Source organism: Apis dorsata, unplaced genomic scaffold (assembly GCF_000469605.1).
Source record: "Apis dorsata unplaced genomic scaffold, Apis dorsata 1.3 scaffold_170, whole genome shotgun sequence".
Lineage (NCBI taxonomy): Eukaryota > Metazoa > Arthropoda > Insecta > Hymenoptera > Apidae > Apis > Apis dorsata.
In genome coordinates this window covers 240,690-256,466 of record NW_006263458.1, presented here as the reverse complement: position 1 = coordinate 256,466, position 15,777 = coordinate 240,690, and the positions used below count along the sequence as shown (strand labels likewise).

The window sequence follows — 15,777 nt, the reverse complement described above, 5'->3', positions numbered from 1 at the left end:
TTTTTTTTTTTTTTTTTTTTTTTTAATGAAATTTATTTTATATTATGAACACACACACACAAGAATAAAGACACTTTTCCTTGCTTGAACAACTGTGGATCGACATACGTTTGTATCATGTGCCGGATATTGCATTCTTTGAGAATCTTCTTCGACACGGAACAAATCCCAGTAGTATAGATTACTTTTTAAACCGACAATCGACTCACGTCACAGTGAAACGTACGAACGTTTCTTCTAAATCGAATATTGCAGTAACAAAAAAATTTGAATAAACATATTCTCTTAAATATTATTCAAAGAAAAATTATATCGTTTCTCAACAATTATAAAGTACAAATATCGAATAATTTTAAATATTTTAAATAAGATTTAATGAAAGATATTTTTTTTTTTTAATCGAAAATTCTATTTATAAAAAAAATGGTGCAAGTAATAAAATAATTTACAATACATTTTAAGATTGTCACGAGACAAATTTAATTTTACAGTGATTGAAAATTGAAAATATCAGAAATCTGATATATTTTTCACTATATTATTTGTCATTCGCTAAATCTATAAAGTTGGCAAACACTGAGAGTCCATATTGTTTGAGCGATAAACAATGTAAATGCCAAAATCAACAAGCACATATTTCGCATTTGAATTGAAAATCATCATTTTTGCAGCACTTCAACTTCTCAATTATCAAACACGTACAATAAGCAGATTGCAATGAAAGACGTTTATTCGTAAAAAAAGAAATTTAAGCAAATGGAAGCAACAGCAACAGGCACAAGTTGTTGTCAAGTTTCAAATAAATCAGCACGCGATGCATAACAAATGTTAATCGACCATACCCGTTTCCTGGATGGAAAAAGTATCTTTGATTCAGGGCGTCGGTTAGGGCTCGTCACGCACACTCCTCTCAAGTACCAAGCTGCTGATAAATCACAATGGAATTTCGAGTTCTCGTTAACTATCATACGTCTAATAATAAATCACTCTGGACAGGTTCATCGCTCCAGAAAATACATTATATCTACTCTATAAATCAATCATACGCAACTTGAAAATTGAAATATCAACTATTCTGTGATTCTAAGAATTTGATCTTAATTGGGAAGTTAAAATATTTTTAACTTATTATAAATATTAATACAAAATTTTTAATTTCATTAATTTTTGAATTCGTAACGTGGAAAAGATCAATCTTTTAAATTTAATAATTTATTTTCTCATAAATCCTTTAATATTCTCATTAAAAATACATTATATTTATATATTTGGTAAATATATAAATATAATGTAAAATCATAAGCTAAAATTAAGCTTTTTATATATTTTTTACTCTCTTTCCTTTTTTTCTTTCTCTCTCTCTCTCTGAAAGAGTCTTTGATCACGAAACGAACCAAAAAGCTTGTTCTAGAAACTAAAGACTTGCATATACACGCTATCATCGAATCAAAAACCAACATTAAAAGCCATCAATCACCGTTTACCCTTAAGAAGAAGAAACGGTACAAATAAGTATGAAAGAAAGTAACAAATAATAAGCAATAAACGTGTTTTTTTTTCGCAATCTCATATAGCATTATCTATCAAAGATTGTTAAAGGATATCGTTTAGACGCGTTTATCTATATATCACAATACATATTTCTAAAGCTATGACTGTCATATCGAAGGACAACCCATTGCGAGGACATGTACACAAGAAAAACATCGAGGGAAACGATGCAAACCGGCAAACACTCAACTCGGAATCCTCTTATCCAAACAAAGCAGCCGGAGGTGTACGACGACGTATCCACGTTAAGCGGTCGAGTTGGCAATGTGTATAGGTGTTGCGGTAACAGTGCGAACTTTATCCCGAATCATGTCTCTTTTTCATCTCTCTTTTCGTCTATTCGTTACACTCACACCAACGAGGGAAGAATTCAACAACGTACAGCTGACTCTGAACACGATCGTCGCCGTTTTCTTCGCGAATACAATGCAACTATACGTATGAGCATTTAACATACACACCTGGTCGGGTCGACCCAAGGTCAGGTCACTAGGCCGCGGACGAACATACAGTGGCTGCTTAACTCTCCAAAATTCTAATAATGATCCTTTCGATGACAGTAAACTTCTGATCTCGCATTCATAAAATCACCTATTTGCACTACTCGGCCCGAAAGAAACAACCCAGGCAGAATAACAAAGACGAGATTGCGAGAGAACGACTCGCCCTTGCACTCGACGAGATCAGCACCGAACACGCGACGTAACGAAAATAGTGTTTACGCGTCTCGACCGCATTCCATAGCTATTAAAAATACAAACAAACACTGTTATCAATATGACAAGTCGAAATACAAGAACCGTGCGTGCATTTGTGTATACATGAGTTGAGAGAGATTCGCGTTTTGCCGAGCGGAATAGTGACAAGAGTTAACCTGACCTCTTCGAGCCTCACCGAAGAACTGGCGGGCTCGTGCGCTCGCACGCACCCGTTACCCCCTCCATCACTACGCGACACCTATCTGCTCCACCGTAAACCCTCGCTACTTCTTCCCCTACTTTAGCTCCCACCACCGACCATAGCCGACCATCCACCTACCCCTACTCGTTCTTCCCGACTCGTGTACACAATCGCAGAAGCGCGGAAAATTCGAAAGACGAGAGTTAATTATAACGATTCGAACAAGAGGCTTGCGTTTTCAACTGATTCGTTTGTTCCATATTCATTGATTACAATTTTCTTATGTTGATGCACGCTTCTTTGAATATAAATATAATTCTCAGATATGTATCGATGATTCAATTTTTACTATTTTATATTATAAATCTTTTTATACAATTGATCGTAAAACTATTCAATATGTATGGATATTTAATATAGTTTATGAAAAATTACACATCATATAAAAAAATATAAATTATATAACTCGATATTAATTTTTGATATATATATTTATTATATTTTTATTCTACAAATGATAATTATTTCATTGTCAGAAATAATATAAACTAGCTTCAATTGTTTGTGTAATACATTTATTACGTGTATTTGTACGTAGAAAATTGAAAGATGAAGCTTAATTATATTCTCCGACTGTCGACTAACTTGTTTCGATCGTCGTTTTTCTTATTTATCGTCTCCTTGAACTCAGGTTACAATGCATTTGATTGCGTTACATTTAAAGATTTATTATTAGAACACGAAATTTAAGACTATCTGTGGATATACAATTGTATGACCGATTTCACAATATATTGCTGATTCACGAACGACTGTTTTGAATCATTATGCACTAATGTAAAATAGTTGCTTATCATGCTCTTGCATATGCAAACTTAAACCGATCACTTAATGAATAAATTATAACAATATGAATAAAACAGAATTTTAAAATCATATATATATATATATATATATATATATTATTTGAATCTGATAAGAATGAATTGATGCTTTTGCATATGCAAATTTAAACCAATCACTTAATGAATAAATTATAACAATGTGAATAAAGCAGAATATTATATATATATAATTTTATTTGAATCTGATAAGAATGAATTGTCAATGGAAATGTTAGTCAGAATATAAATAATTCAAAATTTCCGCGATTTATATAACTCGATTATTCATATAAGCTCTGCACCAATAAGATTGTTCTACGATTGTGATTGGTGGGAAGATGTTCTCGAAAAACTATTTATTATGAAAACGTTATTCTCTCTCTCCAATCAGTATACATAAGGATTAATGAAAAGTAATATCTATCTATTCTATTCGATGAAAGCTTATCCTATTCTTTCTTAACCTCTAAAATAGAATTAAAATAAAAATGAAAACGTTAACTTGGATAATTAAGATTTTTCTTGAAATATCGGGGAAAAAGTTTTTAAAAAGTTTTTAATTTTACGTAAAAGATATATATCTTAAAATGATCCACTGATCTTTTTTGATTGTGCAGTGCAATCATGTGTTTCCGCATTTGTTATGTAGATGCGGTACTGCTCGGTTTAGTATGCATTCCTATAATGCTCGTGTATGTATACGTGCGGACCCAGATTCACTGCAGCATACATGATTATTATCAAATAGAACGTGAAATGCATGTGACTTCGAGGAAAAAGGTGATTCGAACTGTGCATTCGACCAGTAATTGATTTACGATACATTTCAACATATCCATCATCAACAAATCCATGAAATATAAAAATCTTTCTTTACGTGTGCAATTTTATATTTTAAACAACAATTAAAATTATTATAATTAATATATAATATAAATTATTACAGAAATAAAATAATATAAATTATTTTTCAAAATCTAATCATAAGAGTGAAATTATTCTAATAATAAAACTTAAGTAGATTTTATTTTTTTTATTTTCTGAATTGAAACATTTGGGCAAAAACATACACATATATTACATACATAAAATTTAGATGAATTTAAAACGTGAATTAAAACGATATATCGAAATGAATTCCTTTTTCTTTGAATTGAATCTTTTAGATATTCAATTCTATAAAAAATTACGTATAATATACATTAAGTAAAAATATATTCTGATAAGTTTCATTCAGTATTTTACAATCGTTCATTGAGAATATCGCGTTTGTATCTAAAGGTAATTGACTTCCTGCGCACGCGATCTTTTTCATTAATAGACAATGTTTGCAATTATTTATTAATTATTCTTTCACATATATATATATATGTATTTAATAAAAAAAGAAAATTATTTAGCACTTTCAAATTGCTTTTTGTAATTTAATTCTTTTAAAAGAAAAAATTCATTTATATTAAAAAATTATCTATGAACCATTATTGCAAAGGAAGAAAGAATTGAAAAAATAAAATTCAAATAAAAATTCAATAATAGTAGAAGATGAAATAAATTAAAATTCAAAAATTTTCAAATTTTTAAAAAATATGAGACAATATTTATAGAAATGATGTTTAAATAATATCGTATTAGACATCCAGCCAGAATCAAAACGATTAAGAAAAATGAATAAGAGCAAGATTGCATGGCGCTGCTACTTTCGCTGGTGGCATATTATTTGCATAGATGTGTTTATATGGAACGCAGAGATACACATAGAGGTGAGAGAGTGCGATACGGCATAGAACATATCCGCGACTTCATTCCTCACGACGGCGCGAATCGATAAACGGCGACCATCACGCAACACACAAACCCATCCTCGCCAACCACCCCGACCTCGACGACCGGCTGCACCATTCCCCGGATCGTACGGCATCTCTACACATCTTCTTACCATTAAAGTAGACAGAGTTTTCGATGCATCGGTACACTCGACAATTACATAACCTATAAATTTTCCTTTCTTCGGTAATTTTTCAATCATTTATTAATCTCATTTCTCTTTAATTTATATACAATTAATTTCTTCTTTAAAATCTTTCTAAATAGCTTTACTTGTTTCCTTATTTTAAAATAAGGATGGATGGATGATGGAATTGATGAATCTGATGAATAATAGAAATCTTTAATTAAACAAAAATTTTTGTACATTTTGATATGAGCTTGAATAATGATACATCTTTCTTTCTCTATTCTATATTCATATTTTATTAATCTGACTTTCATATTCGTATACAATCAGACAAAAAACGTTAAATAATTTCATGTCCTTCTTGAGTGACAGTGTTGGATTTTTACGTTATTTTTTTGTTTTTATAAAATCCTATACATCCAAAATATCTTTGAATTCAAATATCTTCTATTTTGATTATAAGATTTTTTTGTACAAAATATTAAAATCAATTTCAAAAAGATTATAAAAAAAAATTATTTCAATTATTTTTGCCTGCAAATCAATTATTTTATTTTTATTAAAATATATTTTTATCAAACGAAAGGATAAACTCAAAAATTTGGGAGGTCAAGTATACGAAACGAGAAAAACGTGACAGATTTACTAAAGAACAATCCATTCGAAGCAAGTATTCCAGTATCTAGAAATGAGGTTATTCTAGATGGTATGTAAAAGCAGTGAATGCGAATCATTACTATTTGCATTCATAATAGTTGCAAGTTACTTAGATATAATCGTTATTTTAGATAATATATAATGCGTTTGTATATTAGAAATAGAATAGATAAAATTAATAAAAACAACTGTGTTCTATAAATATTATTAAATTAATACAAAACTATAAAATATATAAATAAATATTAAAAAAAATTTTATATAACTTTTATAAATATTTTTTAAAACTTTGTACATATTTTTAATTTAATTTTACATAATATTGTTATATTATAATGTTCAAAAAAAAATATTTTCGAAAATATTTCATCGATTTTTATAATTTATACAATGAAATTTTTTTTAGAAGCATTTATTAATTTTTTTATAAATCAATATATTTTTTTATCAAATCCATAAATTTATTTCTAATAAAATAAATGATAAATTAAATATATATATTATTTATCATATTTCATAATTGAAAATAAGTCTTGTCATGATCAAAAGCATATGCTTCTGCAAAATAACACAGAACGCCATTCTGTAGTAACTAAAAATCGTCAAAAGTTTGGCGCGAAAACAAAGTGCGCATGTAAGAAAAGTGGCGGACTAGGTGGAGCTGGCAGCGCAGTGAAAACAGAAACCCAAACCGGTCATGGAGGCTAGTTAACGACTGTGCGCCGCGCTTGTGAATAGTAATTTCACCAAGATATTGTGTTATTTACGCGGACGCTAGAGAATCGACTGAAAGATTGCCGGTTTAAACGAAAATGGGTGCATATTTGTCAGAACCGATTACAAAGAAAGTGTCGAGCGATGAAGTGGGCAAGAATGTCGCATTCGGCGCGAGTTCCATGCAAGGCTGGCGAATTAGTCAAGAGGTAAGCTAAAACTCTCGAGCGGCCAGTGCACCGTTACCCAGTTTCGTTTCGATAAGAGAACTGTTTGCCGGTTCTCTGTTTCGCTAAAGTATTACGACATTCATTCTAATTTATCGTAACGTAATCCATCTATGTGTCGAAGCGCGAAATTCAGTCTATTCGATTCGAGAACGACAAATATCGTGCTTATAGAAACAACAGTGCACCGACGTTTCGCTTATGAACAAAACAGTACTATTACAAAATTAAAAATATTCATTGTCATAGTTTGAAGTTACTTCTGAAATGAAAGTTTTTCAGTTTATGAAGACTTCTATTCTCTATATAATTTAATAACTTATTATTGTTACTAATGTAAAAACCTAAAACTTTATATTTCTATTATTCTATTATCTAATATTTCATAACTATTAAACTTATACTCTAAAAAATATTCTAATAATATTTACATATTTTAAAATAATTTATTAATAGTTATTTTCTAAATAACAACATTAAATAACAATTTGATAAATTTAAAATTTTGTCAAAGATTTCTTTTGTAAAATAATGTGATTTGTTTATATATAATTTTTTAATATATTCTGACTATTGAAAATATCTATTCATTGATAATTGAAATATTTATATATATATATGTGATAATAATATAAAAAAAATAATTTTATTTATGCAACATACATATCTAATAATTTTCATATTTATATATTCATTTTAATTGATTAAAATATTAAATATGTCATATGAAATATTTGAAATTAATCTTTTAAAGAATTATTAAGTATATTTAACAATTTTTTTTAAATGTTTTTAATTATATAAAATTAAAATTAATTGGAATATATCTATATAAAATATAATATAAAATATAATTATTTGTTTATAGGATGCACATAATTGTTGCATAGATTTTGATGAAAATATTTCATTATTTGCTGTATATGATGGCCATGGTGGTCATGAAGTAGCAACTTATTGTGCAAATAATTTACCAGATTTTATTAAACAAACTGATGCATATAAAAAGGGAGATATAAGACAAGCTTTAATTGATGCCTTTCTAGGCTTTGATGCTACACTTGAAAAATCTGAAGTAGTTAGTATTCTCAAAGAACTCGCAGGAACATCTACTTCAGATAAGAAAAAAGAAGAATTAAATGAATCTGGTGCGTTTCTTTTCATATTAAAATATATTCTTATACAAATTATATTAATCTAAATTAAACTATTAATTATCATATTTCATAATTATTAGTTTGTTCCATCTATTTCTTTGTACAAAAATATATTTAATAAAGTTGTCTTCATACGTTACATTGCACATAGATGAAGAAGAAAATGTTAATAATCTATGTATGGAGGCAACAATGCCATTGGAAGAAGTAATAGCAAAATATCAATCAGAATCAAATCCTAATGTAAAAAATGAAAAATGTAATAAACGAGTATGTTCTGCAAGTCCTTATCTACGTGGTCGAAGAGGTAAAGAAAAAGCAAGTTCTTCATCATCTGGTGCAGGATGTTCATCATCTTCATCTTCGTGGAATACAAATGAAACTGATGTGAGTAGTTCCAGTCAACCATGTGGATCAACTTTATCTAGTACAATGGAAAGAAAAGAATCAGAGTGTCCTGGAAACAATGAAGCTGAACAAGTTCTTGATTCAACTACCAGTAATGGAAATGCACATGCATCTACACCTGTAGAATCTACAGCAGATGTAGAAACAACAAAAAGTGCAGATATGCCAGATAGTTCTGAAGATGTAAACAAGGAAGTAACAAGTCCTGGTAAAATTACATCTATAGAATCAAATGCAAATGAAGTAGAAATAAATGGTGCAGAATCAAAGCAAATTGGAGATGCAGATAGTAGTAAGGGTGGAGGAGATAATGTTTCAAGTAGTTCATGTATCCCTATAGAAAATGGAGATGCAGGACAACAAGAACGGATAACTAGTACTGGTAGAAGAAGAATTCAACCTGTTACATTATATCATACTCTCTTAAAAAAAGACAGTGAAGTTTCTGAAGATGATGATGATGATGAAAATGATGAAACATTTGATGGTATTCCAGAAAGGTAGAAATAATTTTATTTAAAATAATTAAAAAATAAAAATATTCTTATTTTTATATTTTAATCATCCAAATTTTAATTATTCATATAATCTTTTTATTACACATTTCCTATTATAAAGTTTTAGTGACGAAGATGACATAGAAGATATCGATGAAGATGAAAGTGATGAAGATGAAGATGAAGAAGATGAAGATGGAGATGGTAATATTGATGATGATGATGATGATGATGATAGTGAAAGTCTTATGATGGATACAGAAGAGGTATTAAAATTTTTTCCAAAATATATTTTATTTAAGCTTAAAATATTATGTTATGGTAATTATAAACATTTAAAATAAATATAAATAATTCATTTATACAGCCAGGTTATGATAGTGGATGCACTGCAGTAGTTGCAATTTTAAAGGACAATGAATTATATGTGGCAAATGCTGGAGACTCTCGTTGTGTTTTATGTAGAGATGGTCAAGCTATTGAACTTAGTTTAGATCATAAACCTGAAGATGAACCAGAAATGGAACGTATAGTAAAAGCTGGTGGAAAAGTTACAGCTGATGGTAGAGTAAATGGTGGCCTTAATTTATCAAGAGCACTTGGGGACCATGCTTACAAACAAAATGCAGACTTGCCACCACAAGAGCAAATGATTTCTGCTCTTCCTGATGTAAGGCATATTACAATTGAACCAGAAAGAGATGAGTTTATGGTGCTTGCTTGTGATGGTATTTGGAATTTCATGTCAAGTCAAGATGTTGTACAATTTATTCGTGCTCGTTTAACTCAAAATTATGAAAAATTATCAAAAATCTGTGAAGAGGTACAAAATATATATTTTATTTACAATTACTTTTTTCCTTATTTTGATTTAAAATAAATATTACTTATTAACAAAATTATTACATTATAGCTATTTGACCATTGTCTTGCACCTGATACCTGTGGAGATGGTACAGGATGCGACAATATGACAGCTGTAATAGTACAATTTAATTCATCGACTAATGCTGTAATGAATAGCACTATTACTGACGTATGTACTGTTAAAAGATCACTATCGCCATCTATATCGACAGAAGAAAATAATGATTGTATTATACAGGATGACACAATGAAATCTTGTAAACGACTTAAAACTGAAGCAACTATATGAGAAATGTGTTAAATATTATAAACTGTTATAATCTTTGGAGACAGATGAGTGAATGTGAATTTATGTAAAATTATGTAATTCTATAAAAAAAAAAAAAAGAAAAAAAAAAACTGGGAATTTTGAGCGGATACTCAATGGTGATCGATACCAGTTACTTTAAATATCATGTAAAGTATATTATAGCTGGCTATTGGAGGCAGACTGATAAATTGGAGCATATGAGGATGATACTTTGCTACTAATATTTCAATATTAGAAACTTTATTTAATATAAAAACTATGGTTTTATTTTTTTTTTCAAAATCAATTATTTTCAAAACTACACTATTATTATTTGATAGTATACTATCGATATATATATCAATAGTGTGCTATTGATATATAGTCTAACATTTTAATAATGTTATGTACAAAAAGATATAAACAGTCATATGAACGATTCTGTATTATATATTAATGAAATAATAGATATTTCACTTCATAAATACTTTCTACAATAACGATAAGATAGATGATAAGTATAAATAAAATCAATCTGAAATTATTTATTAAATCGAAATCTTATAAGATTTTATATAAATAACATAAGATATCATAACGATTAGATTAAAAATAAATTTTTGAAGTTCTTTTCAAATTTTTCAAATGACTTTTGACATTTTGATTTTAAATATTTTCGTTATTTTATTTTTTTATCAAACAAAATTTAATTATGTTTGTTGTATTTAATCATCCTATTTGCTCCATTAATGTCTATAAAATATACTCTTTGAGTTTTTAGATAACATCCATAGTAGATATGTAATTGTACATATTTATAAATTTAGATTATAGGATTTATATTTGTAATTCAACACGATACCATTTCTTATTTTTACGAAATAAACTTTATTTTTGAATCCCTGGGTATAGTGGTTGAATGGATGGGTGTGCGAGTAGTCTTAAAATGTGTAAACTGTATTGTGTAATGAAGACAGTTGCGTATTACGCATTGCTAATTTGTGATCTTGTACTAAAAATATTGTTAAAAGAGTATGTACTATGTTACAGAATACTATCTACTTAAAATATTTAACATTTTTTTTAAATATCTTACAGCATGAGATATTCTGTAAATTTATGACAACATAAAAATAATATTTTAAAAAAGAACAATAAAATAGATTAAATTTAAATATATTTAAACATACAAACATTTTGAAAACTAATAAGATATGTATTAAAATTAAAAAAAATTAATTTATCGTAAGAAATATGTAAAAAGTAAGGGTGAAAAAAAATATTTAAATTATTTATATGTTTTTAAGAAATACATGCTTTATTTTAATCAAATTATTGTACCTATATTATATGCTTATATCGTTTTTCATTTTATATAATTAATGAAATTCTTTTTCTATATAATTAGAATATATAAGTAAGAAAAATTTTTAATAATTAAGCTCTAGCAACTTGATAAATTTTTTTTATCTTCAAGTCATTTTCATTATATCACTATTTCACCAATATAATAAGGACAACGACTGTCTATTCGTAAAACATATAAAGTTTATATTCGATAAAATAATATAGATGTTAGATAAATAATTAATATAATTAATTGATCACCTGCGATATCTTAAGATTGCTTCAAGTTTTATATTGTTATTTATCTTCTGCAACCGTATGCTCACGTGTAATTGCGGCTGTTAGTAGATAGTAATTATATAACAATATTGTTTATAATTATAAAAGAAAAGCAATCGCGCAATTTTTATGAAAAAGAAAAAATAATACTATTATCAAAATGATTATTAGTATATTAATATTAGAAACATACATAGAATGATTCAGAATTAACTAATGTGCCTTTCTGATTCAGGGGTTCAGAACCTTTACGATATGTGTGTACATTTGATGCCGTCTTATTAAGAAAGGTTTAAACTCCGACACCGTCTTAATTACAAACTTCGTCATAAACTTATGTATAAATATTTTGTTTCATAATATATGTCACTCTAATCATATTTAATAGTTTTATTTATTTTCCTTATTTTATGATCAATTTATTTTCTAAAGAAAAGTACAAACATTCAAAATATATTTAATAAAAATAGATATATTAATTTCAGCTTTTCAAGTTTTTAATTCACTGTTAATTGTTCAATAGTTTCTAATTGTTCCATTTCGATTTTTTTTAGAGAATCGTATTGTATACGAAGTCTCTCAAGTTCCATAGATTTTTCAACTATCTGTGCCTGCAATTAATATATATAAATGTTTAAATTATTTTAAATTAATTTATTGAATATATCTATCAATAGTATACATTTTTATATAATCTTATAAGAAATTAAAATAATTGATTTTTTGATTCATCAATCATTATCAAAAATAACTAATATTCAGTAAAATATTTTAATTTTGAAACAACCTGAATTTGTTGTTTTTGAGCATCCCTTTCTTTTTCAATAGATCGAAGCAAGTTTCGGGTTCCAATAGTTTTCATTTTTTCTTTTTCCACCTCATTTGCTATTTGATCTATTATTTCTATAAATTCATCGGAATTGGTTTGAAATTCAGTAATTTCTAGGAAATAAAAGATACAATAAATATCGAATGAAATATAAAACGAATCTAAATCATTTGAAATTTATTTTCATATATAAGTAAATATTTAAAAAAGACAAATCATTTTGTACTATAACTAATAAATAAAAATATATACATAAAAATTCAAATGAGTAAAAATAATATGTACTAAATTTAATTATAAATTAAACTATTTTTATTAATAATATAAATTATTAGAAATAATTATTAGAAATAATTTAATAAGATGATTTTTAACAATAAGTTATTTTAAAAAAATATATTCGTATGATGGGAAAATAAATAAATATATTTTAATTCAATATTTTAATAATATATATTTTTTTATTTATTATGATTTGAAGTACTGATCAAGGCGGCAATATAGATGGCAGCAATTACTATAAAGAAGGATGTAAGTGTAGATAGAAGCATTTGTTTTGTATTGAAAATATACTTAGCAATTACAAAAAATAAAAAATAACGAGGTAAGTCAATTGACAAAAATATTCATAAAAATATTTTCTTATTCAAATTGTATATGTCAAAAATGTTAACAAATATATATTAGCTTGTGTAATTATAATAATTTGTAACTTAAAACTTACTCGAAATGAAATTTTTACATTCTTCTTTAAGCTTATTTGTCTGATTTGCAACTTCTGGTTCTAATACACGAATCTTACTTAAATCATCGATATAAATTCCATACTTTGCTAAAGGGTCAGCCATTTTCTTAAATAAACAAACGATTAACTGGTAGTTGCGCTTGCGCGTATCTAGAACTAGTCTTCGTTTCTTTGTACTAGTCACTCGCCAAAATGGGAATACGATAGGCTATATTTTTTTTGCCGAGTCGTAAGACACAAAAAAGTAGTGGAAAAATCGTGTTATTTAATAAGATTTTAATATTTAAAATGAGATTAATAAATATCACATAAAATATCTTTCTATTGGTTATCGTTTATCGTTGTGTTGGCGCTCAAGACACAACGCTTTGTTCTTTCTCTATTAAATTTTATATTTAACATTTAAAAATCGTTATACTTTCTCATCTGATTATTTATTAACATTGATATTTGACGATCTGATATATTGTCATTGTTCGTAATGTCTGGAAATCATAAAGCGGGAATTAAATATCCTTCGGAATATGTCAAGCTCAATATCGGCGGTTCCTTACACTATACTACTTTAGGGACACTCCAAAAACATGATACTATGTTACGAGCTATGTTTAGTGGTCGCATGGAAATTCTTACAGATCCCGAAGGTGTGATATTTTATTTGATTTTATTATGTTTAATAAAACATATAACATTATAAGAATATATGAAATTTGAAAAAACTTATTTATTTTTTTATTTATGTATGTTTATATCGAATCGAAAGAAATATAATTATTTTTTTATTTATTTAAGATAAATACGTAAATATATTTTATAGGGTGGATATTAATAGATAGGTGTGGAAAACATTTTGGAACAATCTTAAATTTTCTAAGAGACGGATCAGTTCCATTACCAGAAAGTACGAGAGAAATGGCAGAATTGCTTGCAGAAGCAAAATATTATTGCATTACCGAGCTAGCTGAATCTTGTGAACAAGCACTTCTTCGAAAAGAAAGAGAAGCAGAACCTATTTGTAGAATTCCACTTATTACTTCTCAGAAAGAAGAACAATTATTAATTAGTAGTACTACTAAACCAGTAGTGAAGTTGCTTGTTAATAGACATAATAACAAGTATTCATATACAAGGTGATAATATTTGTTTCATAAAACTGCAATGAAACAAAGAATGAATAAATATAATAAGCCTTGTCTTTTATAGTACATCAGATGACAATCTCTTGAAAAACATAGAATTGTTCGACAAAATGTCCCTTAGATTTGGTCGTAGAGTATTATTTATTAAAGATGTAATTGGCTCCAGTGAAATTTGTTGTTGGACATTTTATGGTCATGGTCGCAAAGTTGCAGAAGTTTGTTGCCACTCCATTGTTTATACAACTGATAAAAAACACACAAAGGTAATATCAAACATATATAAAATATATTTGATTGTATATTTATCTATTATTATTATAAATATATATAATATGTAATATAATTCATTTATAATACAAATAAGAGAAATAAGAACTTGATTTATAATACATAGGTTGAGTTTCCAGAAGCCAGAATTTATGAAGAAACATTAAATATTTTGTTATATGAGCATCGAAATGGTCCAGATCAAGAATTAATGCAAGCAACATCATCACGTGGTGCAGTCAGTGGTGCACCACCTTGTACATCAGATGAAGAAGAGGGTGAGCGTTCAGGCTTGGCTCGCCTTCGCTCCAACAAACAAAATACCAACTGACCCAATCTTACCTCTCTTACCCCTCCTAATCCAGCGACTCTTAGCGTCGTTCGAGTCCTCGCCCTTAAGACACGAGCCAATACAAAGTAAGATGTGTGAAAAAAAAATGTACACAAAATTTTATATATACATGCATATTTATAGATAAAGATATCTATACATATACATACATTATATATATATATATATATATATATATATGTATGTATATGTATATCTATGTATTCTCTTGAGCGAAAAATGAACAGTATGATTAAAAGTGATTATTAATTATATTATGCATTGCACTTCATTGCATTGCATTATCTTACTCACTTCTTTGATCTATATCTAAACATCTTAATTATTTCACATATTTGAAATCATTTTTAGAACCGAATGACACAATTCGTTTTGGATTTATATTATAAGATATCGATATGTAAAAATATAAGAATACGTTTTCGTATTTTTTATTTTCACATCGTAAATTTGAAAATAAGTATTTTAAGAGAACACATATACGCAGTACTACTTATGTGCCAAATGTTCGTGTCAGATATAAAACAAGAATAAGTTGAAGTTGCCATTTTGTGACTGATGGAATTATTTACTCTTATACTCTATAACAACTTTTAAGCAGTTATTAAGATTAAGAAAATACATAAGAAACTTACAAAATATAAAATTATGTTATTACAAATATTATTATTTTTATATAATTATATTATTACTATTATTTGATTAAGATGCTTA

General features: G+C 27.4%; 4 protein-coding genes across 6 annotated transcripts in view; 2 read left to right on the top strand and 2 right to left on the bottom strand.

Annotated features, from left to right (window-relative positions):
- Positions 1-2,711, bottom strand: part of LOC102676775 (heparan sulfate glucosamine 3-O-sulfotransferase 5) — a 146,566-nt gene extending 143,855 nt beyond the window's left edge. The window contains exon 1 of the mRNA XM_006614171.2: positions 2,013-2,711. The gene's annotated coding sequence lies outside the window, so the exon portion shown is untranslated. The remainder of the gene's footprint in view (positions 1-2,012) is intronic.
- Positions 2,712-6,481: 3,770 nt separating this feature from the next.
- Positions 6,482-10,198, top strand: LOC102673329 (probable protein phosphatase CG10417). Its single transcript, XM_006614149.2, has 6 exons — positions 6,482-6,869; positions 7,756-8,035; positions 8,196-8,952; positions 9,071-9,215; positions 9,317-9,772; positions 9,863-10,198. The coding sequence occupies exons 1-6, from the start codon at positions 6,759-6,761 to the stop codon at positions 10,103-10,105; spliced, it is 1,992 nt and encodes a 663-aa protein (XP_006614212.1). The 5' UTR covers positions 6,482-6,758; the 3' UTR covers positions 10,106-10,198.
- A 1,378-nt stretch (positions 10,199-11,576) lies between these two features.
- LOC102673454 (intraflagellar transport protein 20 homolog) lies at positions 11,577-13,449 on the bottom strand. Of its 2 annotated transcripts, none has more exons than XM_006614150.2 (3): positions 13,285-13,449; positions 12,519-12,673; positions 11,577-12,342 (listed from the first exon to the last, which is right to left on the bottom strand). In XM_006614150.2, the coding sequence occupies exons 1-3, from the start codon at positions 13,406-13,408 to the stop codon at positions 12,229-12,231; spliced, it is 393 nt and encodes a 130-aa protein (XP_006614213.1). In that variant the 5' UTR covers positions 13,409-13,449; the 3' UTR covers positions 11,577-12,228. The 2 variants fall into 2 exon arrangements, with proteins under 2 accessions (XP_006614213.1, XP_006614214.1); XM_006614151.2 differs by having other exon boundaries at positions 12,519-12,634; positions 13,285-13,445.
- A 12-nt stretch (positions 13,450-13,461) lies between these two features.
- The window catches only part of LOC102673679 (BTB/POZ domain-containing adapter for CUL3-mediated RhoA degradation protein 3), a 4,010-nt gene continuing 1,694 nt past the window's right edge, over positions 13,462-15,777 (top strand). The window contains exons 1-4 of one of the 2 annotated variants that reach the window (XM_031509737.1): positions 13,462-13,949; positions 14,123-14,435; positions 14,509-14,707; positions 14,839-14,989. In XM_031509737.1, the coding sequence (XP_031365597.1) occupies positions 13,787-13,949; positions 14,123-14,435; positions 14,509-14,707; positions 14,839-14,989 (826 nt within the window). In that variant the 5' untranslated portion in view covers positions 13,462-13,786. Of the gene's footprint in view, positions 13,950-14,122; positions 14,436-14,508; positions 14,708-14,838; positions 15,150-15,777 lie in introns of those variants that run through there. The other variant, XM_006614152.2, reaches the window with a different exon arrangement.